Here is a 27,886-nt window from a genome sequence, read left to right on the forward strand (position 1 = left end):
TGACCCATGCTGTATTATGTCTCTGCTGTTTACTGCACAATAAATCTGTATTTGTGTTTGGGAGCTAGCCAGAAAAATTAAAAGTTAATCAACATGCTTCTCTGCAGTCTGGTCATCAAAATCTCTGACTTCACAGATGAGTAAATAACAGTCAAGTTGTGGTATCCTAACAGAAAACCTTCTTTATAACTATATTTATCTCCTCTGTCAAGACATCAAATGACACTTGAAACAACCATATACAAAAAGCATTGCAAAAGAGATGAGAAGAACTGTGCTATACACCTGGTGTTGAGTTAAAAAACAGTTTAATGTCTCAAGGCACCACCACGGTAGAATTTTATACCTGCAAGTAATCATCTAATACACTACTATACAGTTAAGGTAATGTATTAATAAATAGCTTGTGCAATTTTGGGAAGCAATCTATAAAGGAATGTTAGATATACAATAGGCACGTACTATAATACAAATAAAAACCAAAATTCCTAGAAAAAGCATGCTGAGCACCTCTTGGCATAGGTTGAGTTTCTTATTCTAAACACTATGTAAATCTTAACTTACAAAAGGTAAAACTGAAATCTTAGAGTAACTGCTTATTTAAACTTATTTTCCTGGGTATTTTCCTCTATGTCATAGGATTATTCTTAGGGACAGAGGACTCTGGTACTGGCTGTAATGGGCTGTCATGTTCATTCAGTTGTGCGTTCAAGTTTTCAGAAGTTAGAAGAGAAGAATTAAAAACTATTTCGCTTAAGTCTGATTTTATGGACACCAGGTGTGGTTCTTGAAAATTTAATGGTTCTTCTAACACCTGTGTATTTTCTCGTGTCATTCCCATATCTGATGGTGACTTTCGTTTCATTCTTGTGTATGATTTGTCTAAATTCTCCATGCCTTGGTCAGTTTTCTGAAATCGCCCAAAGAACCAGATGAAGAAACCAAACAAAGCAAAAGCCAGCAAACTTGGAATAAAAGCCAGGCATTTGACATCAAGGCTAGAGCCTGTGAACCTGCTGTGCAAGAACATGTCCCCCTCGGCATAGGTCCGGTTCGTCAGTGGGTTCGTGTTATTGGATCTCCACTCCCAAGATAACTTAGTTCTGTTGAGGTCTTTCAAGCTCTCCGAGTCCTTCACTGTGTAGATCTTCTGTCCAGGACCGATATATTGACCATATTCATGAGGTTTGTAAAATATTTGGTTCTTCCACATATTCAGATCCAAGATTAAAACAAGGAAGATAATTCCATAGTTAAACCATTTACCTGTTTGGAAAAAGAAAGTTCTGTCACCTGATATATCCATTTTAGAAGCAGTACAAATGCCATTATACATAAAAGATAATCAGAGAAAAAAAAGGTTTTTTTTATTAATCTGTAAAACAAAGTTGTAAATAAATTTCCACCACAGTCAGATTTATGCTCAATATCCCTTAGTATTTCACAATTAGGTCTGGACACAAAACAATTTTGTAACTGAAGCACAGGAGTATAACTATTCAATTAACATTACAGTTTGTAAGTGACCAGCTTATTACATCGCTAGGTGATGTGTTATAGATTAAAAAACCTAGAAAAAGCATTAATTCCATGGCTTTAAAAATATTCACATGGAAATTTTCCATAAAAATGCCACAATTGACAGAACCATTTATATTCCAGAAATTACTGAAGTGACTGAAGTTTTTGAGGTTGGTAGTTATATGAATTTTAAGAGTATATACTTATGTTTTTTGATATACCAACCATGGAGTGCAGATATATTCAGGTACAGGCAATCAGAAAAACTGATTTATAGAATCACAGCAAGATTATTGAGGAATAGCAAGGGCTGATTGTAGACTTCTGAGTCTGGCCAGCTTAGTTTAGCTTTTTTTATAATCTGTGTCTATGAATACACATAACAAATTGTACTATTTTCACAGTCAAAGCATATCTTACATTCTAGTTAGACATATGTTAGATCTCACCTGTGCAGTGATGACTGCCATCATCCAAGAACCTGGCAAATCTACATGTCAGCATTAATGAAAATACATACATGGAGGAATGTTTCTGCTGGTGATGAATGATAGGGGTCTTTGCTGGAATCATATTTAAGTATGCTTCAAGTGAAAAAGAAAATGTATCATAGGATCTATCAAATTACTTAGTTAGTGACTTGCACAGAATTAATGGATTCCAATTCCTGAAAGTATGTGTGTTCAAACTGTACAACCAGGATTTTTCAGGAGGGTAAGGAGACTAACTTCATGTATTTAGGAGTTATGTTTAATGGTTCTCTTCAGTTCAGATTAAATAGATTGAAAACAAACATGAATATTTATTCTCTTGTTATTCTCTTTTATTGAACAGTCATCACTGTTCGGAAACAAAACTGAACTGAAAAGACCTTGCAGACAATTCTATAATTCCTGAATAACTCCTCTATCAAAGTCAAGTTGGATGGGGCTTTGAGCAAAGCAGTGTACAGGAAAGTATACCTGCTCACATCAGAAGGGCTGGAACCAATTGTCCCTTAGGGTCCCTTCCAACTGAAACCATTCTATGATTTATCCCTGTGATTTTGTCAATTTTATAATTAACGTGTTAAAGAAAACTATCTTTGCAGATAATTAACGCCATAATTCATAATAATTAATTTTCTTAAATCAACACCAAGACACTGAAATTGATGCTAAAGTATGAAATAATATAACAAACAATACCATGTAACTTGATGTTTCCTGTGGATGTTTTCCATGTATTTCATGTTTCTATTTTTCCCATTACATCTGTCTTTCAACAGAAAGACACAGGATTCACTGATCAATAGCTGTTGTCAAGCAGAATATAAGAGCTGACTTCTTGTTTTTTCCTCAGCTGGGCAATTAGATGACTTTTCTTTACCTTACCACCATTTCTTAGGACAATAAGGATAATATCACTGTTTTTCATATTCTTACTCTCTGAAAATGTTTTGAAAATGGCCATGGGTTCAGAAGTTATTTGATGCTGAGTGTTTGATAGAAAGATACACTGTTCCTGTTTCATAGAAAGTATGAACTTGAAACTCCTTCACTCAGCTCGTAGTCAGAGCTAGGCAGGCAGAAACAAAGCCCTGAGCTCAGCTGCGATTGTTGGGTCCATGTGGTCCATCACCCTGTTTAGTGAAGATGAACTGCCACCTGTATGTCTAAATGGCAGCTAGCTGACTAAGAACAGCTGCTGTTCTCTAGTGGATTTTCTCAAAAATCCTTACATTTCTTATTCCCAGACAATTTTTTCACCCTCTGCATCACTGTTATTCTTGATGAGCTCTGTGACTTTTCCTTTCCTTTTCAATACAGTTGTCTCCAGAACCAAAGGCTGTGTATGAGTAACAGTCTGACTATAACCATATATGAACACAGTGACATCTTTCTGCTCCTACTCAGTAATCCCTTTAGCCAAGGGCTGCATTAATCTCTTTAGAAACAAAATGACTGCTTTAGTGCTGTCTTGGGTACTTACAGAAAGTATTTACCTATTTCTAGAATACCGTGCCCACTGCCATCTCTTCCTCTCCAGGGCAGGTATTCATTGCTGCTCTAGCATGACAGCCAAATAAGCCAACCAAGCCATCCTTCTAGATCTGTGATGTTTTGGAGCATAAAGATATCATTATGTTCATATGTGGTTACACAGAGATTTACTATATTGATTGACCTTTAACATTGTAACTTAAATGTTTATAATATATTTATATGAAATGATTGTCAGTTGCAACTTAATTTTAGCATAAGCATTTTCATAGCAAACTTTAAGGCATATATCAAGCTTATATAGGAAATAAGCTAGGTAAATTAAAAGTCAATCACAACCTTTGGTCTTGAACATGAACAAATTCAAGTTTGTAAGTTTGCAAAGGATCATAACAAATATATTATGAAGGTATAGATATTAATTATATTTTTTAAAAATTCAAGTTTCATTCCAGATTAAAAGTGACAAGGGAAAAAGGAGCTCCACACTATGAAGTCATTTAACTTGTCTCTTGCCCAGTTTCTGTAGGATTAGTATCACTGTTGCTTTAGAGTTGGCTCTACTTCAATGAAGTTTGTGTGGCCAAGAATACTGGCATATACCTGAACCCCCTTAGCCCTTCTTGGATGGAAAGGCATTTATTATATTTATAAGAGACAAAATTTGAAACTGAAGGATGTAATAGGATCAACTCTTGAGACTGGAAGGCTAGTCAATCATTTTGGAAAACTGGAAAGAATTTTATCCAGTCTTCAATGAAGATAACAATGAAAAAAGTCATGTGGGAAAATAGGTTGTGTCATTCAGCCGTGCACTACCTAAAAACATTATCACTTTCGCAGCAGTGACATTTTACATGCTGCACATAATATTTGGAGAGCTAGGAATCTGATTTGGTGTATTTGGAAACATGGTACCATACTGCAATTTAATGCAACAAAGATCCTCCAAAAGAAAAATTGGACCCAAGAGTGTTGGAATCCTTGCCAGGCTGTGATGCAAACGTGAAATGTTTTTACAGGCACTGTAGACTACAGCCAGTATTTGGGGATGAAAATTCACTCTTGTTTTGTGAGAAAGCATGTGTGTTGAAGAGGATTGTATCCTCCTGGCTAGAATACTCACCAGAAGGGAAACCTTGACTCTACAATAACTTCCACTTGTGGCAGCTTGGACCTGCATCATATGACCATGCTCAGAACACCAGCCTGTACAGAACTCTGCTTAGAAACAGTCTCCCTCCCTCCACTGCTGAAGCTCAACAACTGTGCACGGCACATGAATGCCAGGGGTCTTCTCATTTTGAAAGAAGCATGGATTTTTATTTTTCTTTTTTCCAGAAATTCACATGTTTTCACCATCGAACAAGATTTTTGGGCAATCCTCCACACAACATTTGGAATATATCCCAATATTCCAAACCAGCTGCTGATTCTGGAACAGTTTTATTTTTGTATGCCCACTCTGGAACAGACCATTCATTTCCCAACAAAAGGATCTCATGTGGAAGCTAGACCTCAGGAACCTTACTGAGGTCGGGAGGTAATGTGAAAATTCCACTTAATAAGGCTAGACAGAAGCAGCCTCCTGCTGTGCAACCAGAGCCAGAGGCTAGTGTAGGAAATGTTGGCTTTAGACTTCTATCTCAACTGTAATTTGTGTCTAAAACTACTCAACACAGCTGTAAAACATTTGAAATGTTCTTCCTATCTTCTGTCACATTAGTGCTATTAGCTAGATTCATGCATACAGACAGACCACTCACAGCTGATGTAAGACGTTAATCCTCTGAGGTTTTTCCACGTCTGTGTGCACTGACAGCTTTGGTTTTACCTCTAACCTTTCTATTTTTGCCCTCAGGACTCCCTCAGACTACTCTGTGTGAGCTAGGGCTGAGTCTCGACATGCTGTTGGTTTAGCTCCACAAGCCAGCCATGCTGGTAACTCCCCAGCTATGAAGGTGATGATTTCTCCTTTGGGTGGAAGGGTACTTGGGTCAGATGAGCCCTCAGAAGCATGTTAGAAACAGCCAGACAACTCTCCCATCTCTTCTGATACCTAAGTCGTAACAGTTGAGTTTGAAAATTATCTGCATACTTGAGGAGATGCTCTTGGATTTCCAGTGCTGCTGCTAAAGGGTACAAGGCAGCGCCCCCCCCCCAGTGTCTTTTAATCACAAAAGAAGCTGAAGTAACAAAATTTCTTTTAAGTTTTACAAATTTCCCTGGGTATTATAGGAACTAGGATAGACTATGTATTTTCATAAACATCAGCCTAAAAAGGAAAACACACACTTTGCAATGAACCATCTGTCAAGGGAAATCCAGATGAGCTAAGCAGATGCAAGAATTCAAGTTTTTTCAATATTCATTAAAAAAATGGCTATCAAAATGGAATGAAAATATTTAATACTCAGTAAGGAGTATTGCAAGGAGTTCCTAGCTGCAAAGAAATGAGAGTAAAATGAGGTACTCAGTTACCAGTAAAAATAGGATAGCTTTTCACAACAAATTCAAAATTACACTGAAGCATATCAGCTAGAGTCAGGAGATGTTAATTTACTATTACTGCCAAAACCATTCAGAAAACATAGGTCAGGACTAGGAAAGCATGTTATTAGTTTAAAGTAGCATGGGTTAAAATAATATACCTTATAGAGTTATATTTTTCTGCCTTTTTAGACACTGAATTATGCAGATGCAAATTTTAATTTTTTTTTCTGCAATCATGGTTTTTATTTTATGAAAGCTGAAATTCTCATTTACTCACTGTATTCTGGAGATAAGTCTTTAAGATAAAATAATAAAAAAGGCGAGAAAAAAGAAAAAGAGCAACTGTCTTAAGACTTGTGACAAAATCAGGAGAGCTGGCAACACAGAGCATGTAACTGAAATTCTTCATCTGTACAGAACTTGCTCAAAACCATCAAGGACAAAGCCACAGAATGGTGGCTTGAAATCCTTGACTCCTTGGAATGTCACTTAGAGCTCCTCCTTTGTGGTACCATTGCTTATTTGAAAAAACTATACTGAATAGGGATACTTTTATTTATATCAATCAAAAGTGACTAAAACAGACTGTGTAAGAACTAACAAAGAATAAACTTTGCCAGGAAAAGGATGGCAAATGTTATTTCAGCCATGCCTTCTTTCTTCTTGCTACTTGGGAGAAAATGTTTTTCAGTTTCTAAGAATTAGAGCACAGGTCATAGATTTACAGCTTGGAACTATCTATATAGCTAGTACTAAAAGAAATGTTTTTCAGGCCTCAGTATTCATTTCCTGCTTGTCACTTAAAAGTCCTATGATTAAATTTAACGTTCTGGATTCTGTGTATTAAACAGGGCTTAAATAAAGCTGGCTCCCTCTTGTTATCATTGTTCTACCCCCATGTCACCTCCTGCAGTTGCATCCATGTGCACCATTTTAGATTGGATTATATTAATCTTGATTTATATACATATTTTATATATATATATATATATATATATATATATATATATAACTGGTTTTTTTCTTTTCAAATATTCTACACCTTGATTTGAGTAGAATATTCAAGTATCTGCACATCTAGACAGTCACTAGAGCTTGCAAATTATCCAACATGATGCCCTAACCTAAGACAAGAACTGATGGCAAGAACAGATGGTTGAAGCAAAACTTACCCAAAGGGAGGTTCTTGTGCCATGTGTTATGGCTGTTTATTAGATCTCCTAAAGGGTGGTGTAGCACTGAGATAAAACTGGCTCTCAGTAGACAGGATACGTGATGTGCAGTCAAATGGATTGATTTGTCTAGCGAATCTAATAAATGGATCTTGTTAATGCTGAGCAGGGAAAAATTTTCCTCAGCCTTCATTCATTATCTCATCCTCATTAAAAGAATGCCTTCTCAATAGAAAATCAGAAAGGACTCCAGTCCTCTCTGCAGAAGACTACAATGCATAAATATTGGTTTTATTTGTTTGGCCTGTTTTCAAGCAGCAGCATTGCAAGTGATTGCATTTCTGATCACTAATTTGTGTTCTTTGCTCTTGTTTGTTCTCTGATTATCCCTGATTATCATCTAACTCCCTGTCTCTCCTACAATGCAAAACTGTTCTTTGCTCTTCAGTTCCTCTTCTATCACCCATTAATTATATGCCAAGTTTCTGTATCTAATGACACAGCCCAACCTACCATACCTCAGCCTTTTTTCCTATGTCTCTGTGCATCCATTCCACTACTTTTCCTTATACAATGAAATAACAGTATGGCATCTGGGTACCTTGTGGGACTGAGCCCCTCCAAATTTATTCCCTAGTCTTGAGATAAAGGGAAAAAAATCTTTTTTGCTATCTCTGAATTCCATACCTGTAATTCATATCCAATATTTGATGCTTAATCTAATTTGTTTTTCCTTCTGCCCCTTTCTCATTTTGCTCACTTGGGAGAGAAAAATATGTTCGTCATGTACACATAACATCTCCTACACCCTCTAGCCACTGACTGGCCATCATTTACTTTATCCTGTTCCATAAACCATAATGGCACAAATGGTCTCCCTCAGATATGTACCAGTTCTTCTTTCTTCTTGTTAGATGGCTGTTCTCTGTCAGCATTCCAGCAGGGCACCTATCTTCAATTTTGAAAATTTTCTATCCCTCCATCTGTAATTCCTACTAGGCCATTTGTCTTCCCTCAGTCAATAGCAAACAGGTAACTTCTGCACTATTTTTATCTTCTTTTCTGTTTTTTAATCTCATTTCTGAATTCTCTGCTGAAAATTCCTTTTCTGAGGCCTCATTCAGTCTGCCTCAGCTCAGTGCTGGTGTCATTCTTTCCTTGACACATTTTCTTCCCTCGGCTTCAGCTGTCTGCTGAGCTTGTGGCTCACCTGCTAACTCCTGGCCTTATCTTTGTATCATCTCTGAATGCTCCTTTTGTCCATGGTCTGCAGGAGTTTCTTTTGGCTTGTCCTTGGTTGCCCTCATCTCTTATTTCTGTGTGGCGTCATGTGCTGTGACTTTTTATATTAGCAGTTAAAGACCCCTGCCAATTCACACCTGCATTCTTCTGTTATCCATTATTATCCATCTCTTCTCAATGTAGAGAGAGGAGCTGTACTCCTTTTCTATAGCTTGAAGGTAAAACCAAAATATTTATCCCTATTTAACCTCCTTCTCTTTTTCATTCCCTACTGTTATTAAAATACTGAATCACAGTATACGAGGATCAGGTACTTTTTATCTATATGTATCATCCATTTCAATAACTGCAATTCTATTTTATTTGAGGTTATTTAACTGTCTGCTTCTTGTTAGATGAGTGATGGAAGTACGGTTATGAGTGGCCTTTGCCAGATGAGAATGACTGAAGTTATGAAAAGATATTAGCATAAATCACAGCAAAGGCATCTGAAAGCATAAGAGATTTGAAGATTAAATAAGCTGCTAATTTCCCTGAGAGAGTAATTTCAGATAAAAAATGTCAGAAGTTACATTATATATTACTTAATGTCACAAGAAGTTGCTGAAATCCATGAGAAATACCAGGCCTCTCTGATTTGTAAGATACAACTTCCTCATTTCCTGGAGATGGTTATATATGGAGAATATGGATATGGACAGATAAAGAGACAGTAAAAGTCTGGGACAAACACAAAAAAATACAGTTTAAAACCACAGTACCACACGTTTATTAAGGAGAAGCAGTTCTCTGCGTGACTGTGTCACAGTCTGTAAGATCACCTACCTGTTATATGTATGTGATATTCCTCCTTCAGTATCTTTTGGAAATAAGGTACTTTGAATTGCATGTGTGCTGATGGCAAGCCTGGAAGATTCACTTCAACATCACCCATAAAATGTGGAAACTCCCAGTCCTGTTAAAAAAGAAAAATAAGAGCCTAAAAGTAAGCTTTCACAGTGTTTTTTTGCCTTTAAAATGGTTTAAATTAATAAAATAGAAATGTTCTATATTTAAGCCTCTATTATTGGATTTTCTTACTTTAAATTTGACTGACCCACTTGACATTGAATACCTTATTTATATTAGATATTACAATATAATTTTTACCTCAGTTCCATGTAATTATGGGTATAAAAGTTCACTTCAGAATGACAGTACTGAATGCACCTTAGCAGCTGATAGTACAAAACAGAATAAGGATAAGAATACTTATTTAAAACCTGGCAACACTAAGAGTACCTATATAAAAACCTTACTATGCTACTTACTCTTAGCAACTTGTAATTTGGCAAACGGTTTACAGGTACAAAATTGGCAAAGGTGGCCTGAGCCTTTCAAAAACCACATATATCTGTATTCTACTTGTTCAACTTACAGGGTGTTTTCTGTATTTTGCCTCCATATATTTAAATAAACAATCACTGCAAGTGCAGGCCCTTCAGCATAATCTGCCTGAATCAACCAAGCACAGTTTTGTCCACTGCCATATTTCAGCTGACAAGATAATGCTGGAAATGTGGAAGCTCTTGCCTAGCATTATGCAAGTGTTGGTAGTGTGTGGTACCCCAGCTGAGGAAGAGCTGCATTTAAAGGAATTTTTCACTTGGTTATCTGTACTCACCATCAGTCACTTGAAAATGGGTATGATAGCATGGCTCATTAGAGTCCAAACTGAAAGCAATAGTGCTAGAATCAGGATGATTACTGCCAGTGTCAGTACTCTGTGCACTGCAGATTGTTGATGATCTCCTGTTACAAACACGCTGCCCCTCTTCCCATGAACACTCCTGGATTTGTATACAACAAGCTAGTGCCACAAGCACCTGAATTACTAAAAATAAAATAAAGGAACCCAAAATGTGAAGAACTCTATGAGTGACTTCTGATTCTTTCACATGAAAACCATTCCAGCACAGCTGTCTTCCCGTGAGAACCAATTCCATTATTTCATTTTCAGTTTTGTAAGGATAGAAAGTTTCCTTACAGAGTAATTAAAATATATATATATTCAAAACTAAGAATTATCTACTAAATTGGGAGGAAGTGTTGACTGCCTCAGAGGCAGAGAAGTTCTGCAGAGAGACTGTGGCAGATCAGAGGGCTGGGCAACCACCAACTGTATGAAGTTTAACCAAGTGCCAAATTGTGCACTTGGGATAAGGCAGCCCTGCCTGTTCCCAGCAGACTGGGAAGTGCAATACTGGAAAGCAGTGCTGGAGAAAGGGACATGAGGGTCCTGGTCGATAGGAAGTTGAATGTGAGTCAGCAGTGCCCTGGCAGCCAGGAGGGCCAACCCTGTCCTGGGTGCATCAGGCACAGCACTGGCAGCCGGGCAAGGGAGGGGATTGTCCTGCTCTGCTCTGCTCCTCACCTCGAGTGCTGGGGGCAGTTTTGGAGGCCATAATACAAGACAGATATAAAGCTGTTAGAAAGTGTCCAAAGGAGGACAACAAAGATGGTAAAAGACCTTGAGGGGAAGCCCTGTGAGGAGTGGCTGTGGTCATTTGGTCTGTTCAGCCTGGAGAAGACTGAGGGGAAAGCTCATTGCAGTTACAACTTCCTCATGAGGGGAAGAGGAGGGGCAGACATTGATCTCTGCTCTGTGGTGACCAGTGACAGAACCTAAAGGAGTGATCTGAAACTGTGTCAGGAGAGATTTATGTTATATACTTCAAAAGGTTTCTCCTCAAAGGGTGGCTGAGCATTGGAACAGGCTGACCAGGGAAATGGTCACAGCACCAGCCTGATGAAGTTGAAGAAGTGTTTGGACAATGCTGTTAGGCACATGGTGTGATTCTTGAGGTTGTACAGTGCAGGGCCAGAAGTAGTCCCTTTCAACTGAGGATATTCTATTCTATATATGACCTCTGAAAGATTGATCACTATATATAAAGTTAACTTCCAAGACTTGCTAAGCTCTCCAACATTTTCTACAATGAAAGGGAAATGGAAGAGTTTTATGATCTGGAAATAGCACAGCCTGATCACTAACAGCTGATTTGTGCTAACTATTTGTTATAATGAGTTAAATGGATCAACAGGAGTGCAAGCAAGGAGAAAATCTGACACCCTTTACCTAGTTCTTAATGTTCACAGAAATGCAGAAAATGCCAATTTACAGATGTAGAAGATAAGAGAAATAAGGATGCTCTCATTTTGCCTTATCATTAATGCAACACATGTACTCCTGGTAACACCTGCCCAGCTGCAGCCCCTTACCCTGCATCTGTAGACATCCTCTTGCAGGGGCAGGCATTCAAAAAATGCCCAGAGATAAAAATTTTATGCATGCACACTTTCAGTTCACTGTTTCCAGTATACATCTCAGGACTGGTGTCTGTTGTCAACTCATACATAATCTCACCCAGGAATAAATAGGAAGAAACACATTACATATTCCTGAAAATAAATGAATGGAGAAGTGTGAACTCTGCATTAGTTATAAGTAAACACGGGTCTATAAATCTGGCCTCCTGTTCCTGCCTTGCCCCAAAGCTCCTACTGTGCCTTTTGCTGATTTACAGATAAAATTCCACCATGCAGAATTTTGTACTGGTCTGTGTCTCTGCATCTGAGTTTTTTATTAAAAAGAGTTTTTTTTCTCATCTGGATGGAGTACTACCTGATTGTCATGGTTTGACGCGGAAGTAAGGTCTTGGGAAGTTATGGTCAAACCAATCAGTGGCCAAATTTCAGATTGGCACCTGGTGTGGCCACTGGGGACTTGGATACGCCTCTGAGAACACACAGGGGTTAAAAGCAGAGCACTCCCAGAGAGACTTTCTCTTTGGAGTCCGGCAGGTGAGCAGATAGGATCCTCTCCCTTGCCCAGCTGCATCTGGGTGGGGGAGGGGGGCGGATACCATTTTCTACATATATGCCCCATACTGTATGAAGCACGCCTGAATTGTATCATGGCCCTTATTACACTGGAGCACTGTAACATGGTGTGGCCATAACTAGAGAGATGGGTGCAGGCTGGTGCTGCAGATGTCACAGCTATAAACAACTCACTGGCATTCAGCTAAAGAAATGCAGATCTGGGCTGGGCAAAACTACTTTTAGGTGTAACACAGAGAATAAAGAAGTATCTCACATAAGACACTACCTGTAAGACCTGTAAAAATCTGTAACGTGGAGCTTCAGATCAAGGAGGAAACAGCAAGGTCTTAACATGTTATCAAATCTAAAAACAGCCCCAAGCAGCTTTAGCATGAGAAAAAAGAAACCATCACAATGGGGATCATATCCTTCCCAGCAAAGGACTCCAGATGCCAATGATAGGCCATAATACTTCCACTGAACTCCATCAGACTGAAACTGCCCATTTCAGGAACCACAGGAATTGAGGGAGGGTGGATAAAACATCAGGAAAAGCAATAGAAACTTTGAAGACACTGGGAAGTGTGTGCATAAGAATTTAGACATTATTATTATTATTATTATTATTATTTTATTACTACTACTGAAACTTCTTTCTCACAAAAGTATTCTTTTCTGTAATGATTAGATCTCAACTAATAATTAATGGATTACACTGTTTAAATTTAACACTAGTAATAAAATCTTGGCTTTATATGTAAAGGTCCTTCCTCACCCATAAATAAAATTTTGAATGTAACACCTTTATCAAAACGTTTATACAGTCTCTTCTTTAAGAACAGTCCCATGAAATTACAGAAATAAAATAATTTTTAAAAGCCACCAACAAATAATAAAATGTATTTGAAAGCAATTTTAAGATAAGGAAACTAAAATAATGCGTTAAACCTACTGACTTCCATGGAAGTCACTACAGATGCAACAGTTAGGAAAATGAAGCTTTAAGTTAGGGATTAAATAGCCTTTGGATCGTCATTTGACTCACAGCTCTGCTAAGTGTGTCAACTGTCCACAGAGAGACATTATCATCTGCAGATACACCGCTATACTATTATTACTGTGCCAAAGAAAAGTAGATTATTATTACATTTTCAGGCTAATGCCAATATCAGGCTGTCTAATCCAAACCCAACAAAGTGGCCATTTTACTATCTAGATTACAAGAAAATGTTATCCAAAATATTTTAAGAAGTTGGTTTTTTTCCCCTTACTGACAGCCAAAAGACAATTTCAGCAATATCCAGAAAACCATTTTCCTAAGAAATTCAGGATGCCTTGTAGATATATTCCACCTCACTTGTAACAGCTACACGAATAGACCAAATGTTCAAGCCCATAAATGCAAACACTTCCCACTCTGGAGCATAGCTCAGGCCTGCCTCATGTCCCCTACACAGTGTTTTCTCTCTGTGGCCTCTCTCTGATATCAGTCTGTGCTCACCACTGGAATATGAGTGGCATGTGTTATATTCTTAAAGTTTTCAGCTCATAATTATGCAAAGTTCACTTGATTAGCTTTAGTCCCCATTGCTGAGGTGCCTGTACTCTGTCATTTGTGGGATCTCATTAGGAACTGGGCCCAAAATACCACATTTAGAATGCATTGCAAATTGGAAAAATAAAGCTGTACAAACATACTGTTAGCTCACATCTGTACCTTTCACACTGCACGTACAGATTGCTTCTCCTTTAAATCCATCAGCATCAGATTTCTAATATTCATTGACTTCAGTGGTTCCCAGCCTGGGGGATGGGACTGCAGCACACATCCACTCTGTGTGTGGAGACAGAGCCAACCCAGAGCCAGCAGCCTTAAATCAGCCGCACAGAGGTCTCTAACCTCAGCAGAAAGTTTTGTGGCATGTGCAAATCAAATAAGGTTATTGCCTCATTTCACTCTAGTCACTGAGGAAAGGGCAGCCAAAGGATGAATTTAAGGTCACTGAGGGCCTCATCCTGGTGTAGCAATGGGCAGAGCGTACCTCTGATTTCCATCAGCTGCCTCATTAAACACAGAAGCACAGAAAAAAAACCTGAGGAGATCATGGTATTTTGATTCTCTTTGCTTTGGTTCTAGCTACCCAGGCCAAACAGATGCACATACTCTCTGCTGCAATGCCAGGTGTTATTTTAAGACCCTACAGCGCAGCTTGCAGTTTGGTACCTCTTTAAGTAAAGATATTGTTAGCAATGGTAACTAAGCATCAAAGCCAGACTTTCTGATATGATCTGGCCATTTTTTGCCATTATCTGAGGAAAAGAGAAGGCATTTCCTGGGCAGCATTGTCCTGACCTTTCAAGCCAGGACACACAGCTGCCCAGAAGCATATTGGCGATGCCTAGTGCCCTGGTTTGGTGCAGGATGGGTCCTTGGTGTTTTTCCTTGCAGGTTGTGGGCCACGTCTCCAGAGCCCAGAGGATGAGGAGTAGGTGCTGGCAGGATCAAGTCAGGATCATTAGCTGTCTGGGAGGGGAATGCTAGCCCTCAGCAAACCACGTCCCATGCATCATGCACACACAGACCCACATGCCTCAGCAATTAGCCTCTTTCCCCCCAGGGAAAAATGCCACAGAGAAGGTGGGACCATGATTAGAAAACACTTAACAACTGATGGTGAACAAATGTGCTATGGTTTTTTCTCTCTTCCTGTTTGAATGTAGCTCTTAGTGTGTTCATTAAATATGAAATAACACTAAGAATAATATAAACACTACTGAGATATAATAGGGGAAAAGAAACAAACACTGAATATTTCTGCTTTAAGTAATGATGACATATGCTATATTTAATGCTATGAACACATTTGTACTTTAAATGTCTCAAAACAGTAAATAAAAACAGGGTAGGAATGGAGAAAATGCATATAGGAATGCATATATATATTTCAGAAACTGCCTACATAATTTCTTATGTATTTATTAAAAACATTTTGAGGTGAAGACTGTTTTCAGATATCTTTGCATCTTAGAACATGACGGACACAGACATCGTGAGGAAATTTCAGGAGATGCAATGGTTTTGTATTTTTGCAAGTGTTTGAAATAAGAAATAAACAGCCAGAATTGAGAGACAAAGGCCCAGCTCCTCTGTGGTTATGTCCAAATTCATTGCAGTGCTGCAACTCGCAGTGATGTCTACAGCTGACATCTCTGTGAGCTGCTAAACTGGAAACATATTTATAATATTTCATTCAAACGTAGGTAAGAAAGGAAATCAGCAGCCATGACTTGAACTCACTTTCATGCTTGTGAGATCAAACTTACTGCTCACCTTCTGACCTTCTGTTCTTGGACAAATAGAGGAAGACAGTTTGATAGGCAGTGTTGGGTTTAGCCCTTGTTAAAGACAAAACTACATGTACTCTTAACCTTACCACCTGTATACCTGATTGTCTTCAGTGGGCCTACTTAGCTCCCACCGTGAAAGATGTCACACTATTCTTCAGAAGACCTCCTCCTTCATGTTGGTACTATCAGTGCTAATCTCTTCAGAGCTTTCAAGTCCAGAAAATTTTATTTAATCTGGTCATCTGTTTTTCCTTCACCTGTCTGGATTGTTACTGACAATAATGATAATAAAACTCCATCAGGAGCTGTGGCACCAAGTCCGTTATTGAAGACACTGCTTCACCTTTTATCACTCAGTGTTGATTTAAATAATTAAAAATATAGAGAAAACACTGCAGTGGTGGAATAACTGCTTTGGTTGAGATCCAAGCTGCAGAGACAGAATAGTGAAGACAACTCCCAGGACCAGACATAGGTATAGAAAGGCTGTCCCTGCACTATATGGCACTAGCATATACAGAACTGAGCTGTTGTTCTCCATAATTTTTGTGCTCTTCCCTCCTCAGTCTTTGCTTAGCTTCTTCAAGCTCCTGGCCTTTCTCTAGAAAAACCACTGCAAATCTTGCTCTTTTTCTCTCATATGAGAAAATAATAATAAGACAGCCATAACTCCCTCTATGAGAGAGCAGCAATGCATGCTTCACCTTTAATGACCTTTTCCATTAAAAAAATCATTACAGAATCCTTTGGTCTATTATCTATTTCTGCTTATTTAAAGCCAGCAATACCCAGGCCACACAGGACCCAAACAAGTACTTGGCACTTTGAATCCACACATTAATGCAATTTGAGCATAGACAAAGCTGTGTATGCACATGTCCTCAAAACAGTACCATTTGTTACTGAACTGTCTGAATTGGTATTTAGCCTTTCCACAGGAAGCTCAAAGTAATCTCAGTATTTCAGTCCATCTAAAATAAGGAATGCTTGCATTTCACTGAAAGTTGCATATCTACACCTGATTCATGACAGATGGCACCTCCCTCTCTTCCCCCTGTGACTATGGCTTGGGTATCGTCCTCTATTCACTCCTCAGAACCTTGCAGTGCCTTGATACTGCAGATTTTTTTTGTATAACATGTGACACATATGAAGATTCCTACCAAACCCTACAGCTAAAATTTCTATCAAGGCTCTCATCGTCTGCTGTTCGGTTACACTGGCACCTTCTCTCTGGCCTTCATGGGTGCTGTTCCCCACTGATACAGAAATGATTCTGCAAAACCATTCTCCTAGTCTATTTTTTTGACCAAGAAACTCTTTTCTTTCATACATTAAAGTACAGGGAACTTCCTTTCATTCAAATTCTTTTAGATCTTTCAACACCTATGTACAGACTGTCTATATGACAGCTGCTCCTTCAATCAGTCTTTAAGTTCAGGTTATAATTTTTTTCTCTATTTAGGGATTTTTTTTCTTCTGAGCAGTTCTCTATCAGCTGAAAAGCTTTATCCTGTCTCATTCTTCTTTATAATTCTCTTTTTCAGGACAAAACATTAGAACATCCTGGCTTACCTGTCATCCTGACCAGTAAATTTGCTACTGCTTGTACTCACCTATCTAACCAGTTACAACTCTGGGATTTTCTTTAGCAATGAAACTCTCTAGGACTGGAGTTGTATTCTGACTTTTTAATTGTCATCTAGCTCAACACTGCTGTGGTCTTTAGTGATCATTGCTAGTTTCTTGATGGGACAAATACTGCTAGTAGTGTGAAGAGTGAATGGCTATCCATTAATTTTCTTACATTGCAAACAAATTGTTTTTGAAAACAAGCCAGTGCACAACAAAGGACAGACACTAAAAGGTCTCAGATCTTGAAATGTGTAGTGACCAGGAACAGCAGTGGTCACTATTCCCTGCTCAGCATAAGGACTGTTCTGTCCTAGAGCTACCCTTTATTATTGTCAAACAGGATGTCCTAGGAGCAAGTCCACCAGTTTTTTCATCAGGCAAATGTGAGGTCTCATACATCCAAGATGATACTCTGAGGTTCCTCTTCATTGTAAATCACTCTTACCTGTTTAATAGCTATTCACCACTGCTGACAATGCTGATTTTTAAAAATGTACTCAAAAATAAATGCTCTTTGATTTTATTTCAGTGTATCCATTTTCTGCAAGCTTTTACTCTTTTACTGTCTCACTGATGTCTGACCTCAATTGAGTTTATTAGCTATCAGATAATCCATCTGGATGAGAAATGCCAGTTAAAACTTTTCCAGTTAATTCTTGACTCTGTTAAACTGTTAAACAAAGTGTTAATGTTACAATATTATCTATCTGTAAAAGACAAAGAAATCAGCTCCAGTAAAGCAACTGTGTTTTGTTCTCTACTTGAAACTTCCCTAAACCACCAGCCAGTTGTAATGGTTTTTCTAACTACCTCAGTGACACACTTTATGAAAGCCATTTCTGTGGTGAATAGGAGAAATGAACATTCACTAATAATACACAGGACTTATATTTACACATTTACTAAGACTACATCCTACTGTCAAGGGAAATCACGACAGAAGAGTCAATCTTTCTGGTACCCTAGAAACCAAATATCTGACTATGATGTGGAGAATAAAAATAAATGTAAAATATATTGCTGTACAATCATCTTCAACAATATCAGAATATTGCAGAAGTACATGCAATGAAACACATACTACTGCATTGTAGGAAATATATGCACACTGCAGCTGAACAGTAAAATGGTATCTGGGGCATTTTGGGATTTGTAAACATTGCTAATGACATTTCTACCTATTTGAGAACAGCAAGGTCTATTTAGGGTTCTAAAATAATTTTACATTAAGACAACTGTCTCCAGCTAACTTCAGCTGTATTAAAGTGAATATTTTTCCTTCTCTTTCCAAATATCCCCATACATGAATTTCCTTGTTGCCTGATATCTAAATTTTCATGGTGTTTTTTAGTATTACCTAAACCTGAGAAGAGACATTTGCTGTAAAATACCTGAGCAGGTATTTCCTTGCTTTTGCAACACAATAAATACGGTATTATAAAAATAAAGAGCAAGGGGATTACTGTGTGTTGTTCATTTTAGGTGGAAAGTAAATCAATCCAAAGATGCATCAATGTTAGAAATGCATGACTGAGGAGCCACTCTGTTCTGGACAAAATTCCTTCAGATTATTATATGTACTCTGAAGAGTTTTACCATCACCTATTCTGAGACCCCAAAATTTGTGTCTGGTTCCAAAGAAAATTAGAAATTGCCCTTGAGTTTTCAGTGTGATCTGAAGGGACAGATTTGGACCAATGGCCTCAGTCTGAAACTTTCATCCAGCTTGTTTTGGTTTAGATGTAACTAAAAAAAATTGCAATTGCAGGGTTCAGCTTGCTGAATTAAGGTAGTGAAACAGTAATATTAAATTTCCACTGGAAAAAAAACCCCAGTATTACATGCTGCATTTGACTGATATTGAAAAAAAAAAAAATAGACCTGAAGGTGACATAAAGCAAAAACACTGAATGCATATGGAACACAGAGAGAAATGTCTCATGAATTTAAATGTGGGGTTTGCCAACAAGTCAATGTGAATTCCCTTTTCCTTAAAAAAATGGTAGTAGCTCTTTCCAAAATTATTTTCCTCTTCATAACTTGTGCTAATTAATATATCAGTTCTAACATATAAGGAAAGATAAAGGAAACTGTGTGCAAATGTTGTAAGAAGAAAGGCTGACTGCAAAACATGGATGTGCCGAATTTTTGCTTCAGGGACAAGAGTAATACAGAATGTACTTGGTCTTCCCAGCTCCCTCTGGTTTTTTAAGTTGAAGTTTAAATATTTTCTGTGTCCTGAATTTTAGCCTGCTGCAGCAGCAGCATAATGTTTGCAAACAGAACTTCATTTCCTGAAGGCAACTCATCCCATTCCAGAGCCCCATCTCCATGCTACCCCTCTACCTCCAGTTTTATCCTCAGAAGCTGTGCTGTGGCTAATAGGCACATCTGTTGCAGGAGCTGAGAAAAATAAGAAAACAGTAAGTCTCCCTATGTAAGTACAGGTCTACTAGTTTTATCATTTTTGGTAAATGAGAGGCTACACAAAACTAGTGTGTGGCTGGGATTACTGTAGTGTATCTTCCACTGAGTGCACAGCATTATATTAGTCATTCTCTGCAGCTCAGTGACACAGCATATCCTCTTATTAGAGAGAGTGCATGCCACTTAATCGCTGCAGAATTAATTGCTTAAGCTCTCTCTTTCCTATCTGCCCTCCCCCCTCCTTCATTCATTTTCTTATCCCTTGAGGAAGTGATGCTAGTACTCTATGTTACACATACATAAATTACATCCCTTAGAGAATGAACAATATCATAACCCAAAAGGATAGTGTTCAATGTGAATAAAAACTGGGGAGGATAACTCTTTTCTACAGCCTCCTCTCTGACGCCCAATGCAAAACTCACTTCCTGAGCATGAGAGGAAAAATGCAATGTCAGCTTTTCATACTAGAGCAATATATTTGTCTTTGCCAAGCACATGCAGAAAACATGAACTTCATCCTAAAAGGTTTTCAGTGTTTAGAAACCTCCTGGGAGAGCTTGTCAAAAACAGTGAACTAAGTTCTAATTGCACAAACTCACCCTGGTCTTGGCAAGAACAGCTGTTTGGTCTGAAGTTCAAAACTGTTCCCATCAAAATCCTTAGGAGTAGAGAAAATGTTATTAAGGTTTTTTTTAATCTCAAAGACAAAATCAAAGGCTGGTGGTATGCAACGAATTGAAGTATTCTCCTAGTGAGATATGAACCTAAATATAGCAACTATGTTGACCATAAGGTAAGGCTGAATTAAAAACCAAAAAAATAAGACACATGAGACAGGGTGAGACAGGATGGACAAGCTCAAAAGATTTGGAAATTCAGTGTAGATAAGAAACCATATATACAGCTCTTGGCAGAAGCATATCCAGACTAACAGACGCTCTTGAAGGATGTCCTCCTGCAACCCTTCTATTTAGTCTTTACTTTTGATCTGCAAGAAATTCCTTTCCCCCCTTCCTGCTGATGCTACTTTTGGAAGACAACATGCTAATTTCTATTAGCCACTCTTTTGGAGGGAAAGATGGTCTCTTACACCATCTCTCTTTTCAGAACTTTTGCTCTTTCATCTACCCACGTAACACTGTATCTCTCTAATTTTTGCCACAAACAATAACACTTAAGCTGTTTTCCCTTTACTGTCTTTTCTCCCACAACTTCCTCTGTAACATCTACAAGTGACAGACTTAATTAATAAGCACAATTTTTTAATTTTAGGAACTTTCCTGACAAAAATTTTGTGAAATGACATGTTGGCTGTTCTCAGAGACACAGTTACGTGGGCAGTAAACAGACACAAGATCTTGCCTGCAGATAAGTGCATGGCTCCCAAACTTCCAAACTTCAAAACTTTTAATTGCTGCCATCAATGAATCAGGGGAGCTACATTACAGCCTCTGAGTGATTACTGTGTCAGTCTGATTAATAGGCCAGGTGGAGTTCTAAAGCAAGGTTCTGCATGTGTATATGCATGCAGACAAGAGGTAGATGTGTGTGGTTTTTTGTGGGGAGTTCCAGTGTAACTAGTCAAAACCATAACAGTGGACACAGTTACTGGAACTTTCTGAAGGGGAAAGTATAGGATTCAAGCATTATTTTCAATAGTTTAAAGAAACGCTAAGTCAATTTTCTCATCAGAGGAGCTGTTTTAGAACAATTCACCAAGTCAAGAAAATGAATGAGCTGTTCTTTCACAGCATTCCTCAAGGAGGAATTATCCCAAATGATATGGTTACTTGATATGAACATTTATAAAGGGACAGTCATTATGCGAATTATGTATTTTGCATAATTTATTTCAACTTTCAGTTTATAGCAGCACTTTCATCTTCCTTTCATTCAGTGATAAAAAAGCATCAATTATAATTCTCCTAATACGTCTACAGAACAAATGTCTGCTGCTAAAGTTGCTGTGCTCATTCAAACATGTCATTATTCATCAGAGGGTCCCAGGCAATCTACATTTACCAAAATAATGAATAGATGGAAACTGCACACTTAAATGTGGAAGTTTAGGTACACGAGAAATGCACTACAAAATATATTTAGGGATGTGCTGGTCTGTAGCAGTGCTACTTGCTACGTGTTGACTTGGCTGGGTACTTCTGCTGTTAATTATGTAAATGATATTAGAGCCCAGAGAACAATGGTCTTGCTGCCATGTTTTAAAAGAAAACAGAGACCATTGCTTTGATGTCTCCTCAGACACAATACATTTTTCCTGAGGTTTATCCAGTTTACATGTACAAAGCATGGCTTCAAGACATACAAATATGAAAGAAATATGAGCAAACAAGATTATAACAAGTACTACTGCAATTTCAAAGAATCTGTAATCAGAGTTGGAGAGTTACAATGCAGGGGAAAAATGTAGAACCAGATGACAAGTTATTATTACAGGAATGTACTATTTAGAAATTAAAGACAACTGGGCTATTGGTCTGCATCAGCATGCCTGACAGCAGAGGTCAGCCAAATGGTCTGATCTGCCCAAAATTCAATTTCACTGGATTCTGAAAGCAAAAAATTCAAAAGCTAAGTTACTAATTAAAAAAAACCCCATTTCTCATGTGCTATAGTGAAGACACCCTACTAGACCTTGCAGATGCCAAAATGAGCTGAAAGCTCCAGCTCATAGTCTTTCTACTTCAAATCATTCACAAATTAGAGACTTCCCTGATCAAGGCTACAAAAACCACTCTCCAGAAAAGATTTTTTTAAAAGTTTTTTGCTCAAGTGAGCCATAGAAGATTACAAGCTCCTACAGCAACATAGCACAGGGGGATACATAATGCTCAAGGACACAAAATTAATTTTAACATTTTCTTGTCTTGTATACCAATATAAATATTTATCAAAGTATTGACTACTCCTTAACAGTCACCTAGAATGACCAAGCCTTTTGTCAGAAACCCAGAATAAGAACTAGTATTAGTATTTAAATGCTCCTTCCTAAAATATCCATAATTTTTTTGCCTCTCATTCCTGATTATCTTCTGAGCTTTCCTGCAGTCAGCTGACAAACTTTTCTCTTTAAATGCTGAGTCAAAATTAAGGGAAAATATCTCTCATTTAACTCTTGTAGCAACCATTTAGGAAGCAAGCCGTACTATTTCCTTCTGATAAACATACTATTCAAGTCTACATTGCCTCATGCCTATTTCTAAACACTTAATTGTTTCCTATGAACTCGCACCAGATGCATGGAAATCCTTTCGCTAATAAAGAGAGTGAAGCCTCTTGAAGGAGATTCTTTGACAAAAAAGATAATTATTACAGGCTTGCTACTTAACTGGCACTAATGGCAACATTCTACTTCCCTGAAAAAGCACTGTGAAAGTTCACTGATTTCCATGATATAAGGACAATTACCAATCACATAACTGATATCTACATTTATGCTTTTATGAGTGTGATTCTATACAATGATTTCTACCAGAATGTGTTACCTTCTTGGAACTAAATCACTAAGAAAAATTAAGTGCATGTTCTCATTCTGACTTTAATGTACAGAAATCTATGATTTAGACAAAAAACACAGTAATAATTTAATTTAATTTTCTTATACAACCTGAAGGCCAGTCTAGCCTGTATGGTTCTGTGTGTAGTTATACAGACACAGTTATTCTATCCCCAATAGAACTTGCAGTTTAGCTACAGTTTTTAAAATTCATCACTTTTCTGAATTTCCAGTAGCAATCTGGAAATTCTTATAAACAATTCTTAGAAACAATAACACCGTTAATTGATACAGTAGATAAAATGTGTGTGCTGGATAATACTATCCTGATAGATCGCCTCTCACTGTTCCAATGAGCAGCACTTTCTGAAGAGCTCTTTGCAGAAGAAACCTCACAACTGTGTATATCTGCATTGGGACACACTGTAGAAATTTATTTACCAGAATGTATGGGGAACAAAAACTTCATTTTCCTTTCTGTTTTGACAGTTTAAAACTGCTACCTACAAGCACTATGTAAAGGAAAAGCAAGATTTTTTGTGGCTAGAAAAACGAATACAAAAATTAGGTTGAGAAAAGTTGCATGGAAGTGGCTACACAACAACTCTGTTCGGACTCTGAGCACCACCAATATGAACTAGGCATTTTGTCTGCAAATCAACACAGTTGTGTCAAGTTGGAGCCACCATCACAGTGAAGGCTAAAAATGGAGCCAGGATACTGGAGCACAGTTGTGTAGAGTTGGGAAAATCTCACCTCTGTTGATCTGAAATTCAGCAGGTCAACGGAGCAGAGGATGTTCTTCCTTCCAGACCCCTCCCTCAGGGCAACAGGGTGAGAAAACTCATTCCTTAATGTAGTTTTATAAAAGCAGCTGAAAGAAATGCAGGAAATTCCTTGCAGTATGACAAGAGAGTGCCTTTGGGTTCATTTTGCTATAAAAAATGGCACTAGAGGAATTCATACACAAGGGCACCCAGCTACCACTGCTGCAGGTGTCATATAGAGCAGGCAGAAATCACAGTGCTGCTGCTTATCATGCAAGTGGGCTTGTGCACTACTGATGTCATTTGCTTATAACTTTTCCAAAAATAACTGCTTGGGCTGAACACAGCCTATGTCTGGTGTGTGCCTCAGGCTGGTTTTTTGTTTTGGTGGGTTGTTTTGGTTTTGGTTTTTTGGTTTTTTTGGTGTTTTTTTTCTATGTTTCTGGTTTAGGGTTTTGACATTTCAACTAGCACCATTTAATCACTCCTGAGAGTGAGACCTAAGAGAAAATAAGTTGCTTTGCTCTGTAGAGATATCTCATGTGGAGATTTACAGTTTAGCAAGGGAGTAACTTTGTGTCAGAAATGTGCCTCTTACCTCCCTGTAAATACCTGCCCCAAACTGAAAAAGTTTAAGGTACCTTTGAAAAGTCAGTAATTTTCATACTTGCAGGAATCTAGCTAAAGGTTCAGAAATGTGCATCTTCCCAAACTGTGCATCACTCAGCATGCCAAAGAGTCCCTCAGCTCCTAGAGAATCAGGCTCTGTAGTGAAACTGGAAATCTCAGAAGAGAGACAGAGCATCCTCCATCTCCCCTTTGCCTCCACCTCCAGTTTTTGCTGCTGCTGCTCCTGGCAGGACCCTGAGTTGCTCTCAAACAAGGACTGAGGTGGCCCTGCACAGCAGCCAAGAGACAGAGAGCCAGCTTTCCTCAAATTACTAATCCCAAGTACTCTATGTGCAGCTGGAGCTAGTCAAGTACAGCTTGAGCTGGGCATCTGGACCTGAGGGAAGATGGAGGCAAAATGGCATTTGGCTCTGGGTCTAAGACTGAGTGTAGCAGGGACTAGTTTTTAAAATTAATTTTCATTTTTTGGTGTTTCTCTTTTTATTTTGCACATTTCACAACATAGCAGTATGTTGAATCAAAGTAAAGGTATTTAGACCTTTTTCAAGATGTACATTGCCAGAGCAAAATTTATATGCACTGGAACAGGCTGCCCAGGGAAGTGATTTAGTCCCCATCCCTGGAGCTATGTAAAAGACACTTAGATGTGATGTTTAGGGACAAGGTTTAGTGGTGAACCTGCTGTGTTAGATTAATAACTTGATCTTAAGGGTCTTATCTTACCTAAATTATTCTGTGATAAACCCTGTCCTCCTCCCTCCACAGCAGCCTTCTCTAAGAGGCTGAGCAGAAGGCTTGGCATTTCCATGTGCAGCCACACAGCCTCGGCCATGCTGTGGCAGGAAATGACCACAGAGACACAAAGGTTTGATAGGAAAATTGGAATAGACTACACAACAGGAGGGGGAAGAGAGGAGAAACTTGAATGAGGGCAAGAGGGTAGGGATGAGAGCAGGAGGGTGGGATTGGCTGGTTAAGGAAAAGGTGACTGAATTAGGGAGAGAGGGGAGGGAGACAAGGAGTGATTCTGGTTTGAACAGTAGCTGCAGGGTAGATGAGTCAGATTCACTAAATATGGAGCCTAGAAATAAGAGACATGAAGACTTACAGCTGGAATTGGATATAAATAATGGGATATGTCACAGAACCGGACATGGGGAGGACCCAGGATGGGGGCAAAAAAGGAGACACAGAGAGAGGACTTGGAAGTGACAGGAAGGAAAAAGTCATGCTTGGGGATGTGATCAGAGTGTCAGTACCACATTGGCTCTGGAGTTTGGGCACCATGCCTCTAATTATCACCACTCTCTGCTGTTAACAAGCAGATGTGAAGTCCAGAGGCAGAGTATACTTCTATTCTTTCTTATGAACTGTCTCATTGGAAGAAAAAACACGCACTGCTATTAGCAGTTGCTCACATGGCAAACATCCCTGCAGGGGAGGTAAGAGTTTCAGTACCTGATAAGACATATTGAATTCATATGGCAGGCTTTTGATTTTGAGATTGCTATCTTTCTGTAAAAAAATATCAGATTTATGCACACAGAAAGTCCTGCATTAAGGCATCTGCCTGAACATTTCAGTGGTGAAGACTCAACAACTAGGTGTCAGACTAAGGTTATCTGTACCTTGTGGGTAGGCATGGTACAATCATTTCTTAGTTACTGGATCACACAGAGTTTGTTCCAGAAGAAACTTTTTTCATTAAAGAGTATCTAACTTATGACTGTGAGGAGGAAATATATAGTGACAGAGACCACTGTAGTTCTCCTGTACTCTGCATCTGCTGCACAAGCTGGAAATTTTGTGGGAAGAGGGGTGTAAGTGCAGGAGGCAGCAGCAGATGTGAAAACATTTGCCTCCTGTTGCAGAAGTCATTGCTGCTGGGAGAAACTGAATTCGACCAGCTCTGCTATGACACATCTCTCAACCAACCCTGCTATGAGACTTCTAAGAGACACCAAGTGAATTTCTAGAACCAAACTATTATTTTTTTCAGGTGGGATTGCCTCCCCACCCTACCTACGCTTAGATTTGTGCAAGTGACAAGTGCCCATGGCTGGTATTGAAACTAATGAGAGCTGGACCTGAATATATCACCACTGGGAAGAGGAAGAGTTGACACAATATTTGTGGGGAGAACAGAAGTCTTGTAGTGCATGGTGCTATCCAGATAGGACCAAATTGTCCTCCTTTAAGATCAGCATAAAAAAGTAACCAGACTTTTTATGGAGCTAGATATTTGACAGAGTTATAGGCATCATTCAAAGCAAGCAAACTGCTTTTAAACTAGTTTGAATGCTACAAGAGAAATAGGGTTGTCAGTATAATAATATATAAGATTACATCAAGTAAATATGTGTCTCTGCCTGTTAATGATGAAATAATATGCTAGACCCTCCTCCCTCAATTAGGTAACTGCTCAGATAAGAGATGGGTAATAATATGAATTTTCATAATAATGTGTTCAGACATCTCAAATTAGGGGCCCTTTAACTTTAATTTCTTTGTGTCTCAGTATAAAATGTGGACAATAATGGACAATAATACTCCTGTTGTGAAGGCTATTGTGAAGATAAATATATTAATGCTTGAGAAGCCCTTAGGAAATACAGCAATGAGTGTCACAAAAAAAGTCCACAAGGAAATTAATGATTTCATCTTCATATCAAGGTTCCAATCATGTGCAGTAAGTAAGGCCTGGGGCCACAGGCTGCACAGAAAAGGTAAACCAAAATATCAAATAGCTTCTTATTAAGTGAACACCATTCATCCAGTGCAGCAAGTGAGAGAGGTCCTGTGGAAAAATGGAATGTGAATATATAAGTAAAGTTTGTATCAGAATGCATGGACAAAATGGGGGTGAAAAATTTATACTGGTGACTTAATTTTGACATCTCCTAATTCCTGAATGCATGATTCTGCAGCTTCAGCGGTGGTGTCACATTTTTAACACCATTTTTTATTATGTCACTACATTCGTCTTGCTCAAATTATCATCTGCCTATTTCTGATATTAGGCTTGTTTGTGTGATGCTTTTCTTTCTCTAATCCCCTGTATTTAGAACACATTGTCCAGATATGAAAATATTTGCAGCCTGACCTTGAGGAACAGCAAGAGTTTGTGTAATTTAGATTAGTACAGTAATTGTTTGGCCCAGATGCCAGGCACATCCCCAAGGGTATTTAATATTCATTCAGAAGATGTAGCTGTTGCTTTTCAACTTAAGGTTAGGACGAAAGCACAACCTAGAGCCAAAAGAACATGCTGCAGTTCTTGTCTGGGAG

The 27,886-nt window shown here is 38.4% G+C and overlaps 1 protein-coding gene across 2 annotated transcripts in view; it reads right to left on the reverse strand.

The window, feature by feature from the left end:
* Window positions 1-292: 292 nt before the first annotated feature.
* The window catches only part of TMEM117 (transmembrane protein 117), a 179,063-nt gene continuing 151,469 nt past the window's right edge, over window positions 293-27,886 (reverse strand). For both annotated transcript variants that reach the window (XM_041399071.1, XM_041399072.1), the window contains exons 7-8: window positions 9,236-9,365; window positions 293-1,266 (exon numbers count right to left, since the gene is read on the reverse strand). In XM_041399071.1, the coding sequence (XP_041255005.1) occupies window positions 629-1,266; window positions 9,236-9,365 (768 nt within the window). In that variant the 3' untranslated portion in view covers window positions 293-628. The remainder of the gene's footprint in view (window positions 1,267-9,235; window positions 9,366-27,886) is intronic.

Source organism: Onychostruthus taczanowskii, unplaced genomic scaffold (genome assembly GCF_017590055.1).
Source record: "Onychostruthus taczanowskii isolate IOZ18803 unplaced genomic scaffold, ASM1759005v1 scaffold153, whole genome shotgun sequence".
Taxonomy (NCBI): domain Eukaryota; kingdom Metazoa; phylum Chordata; class Aves; order Passeriformes; family Passeridae; genus Onychostruthus; species Onychostruthus taczanowskii.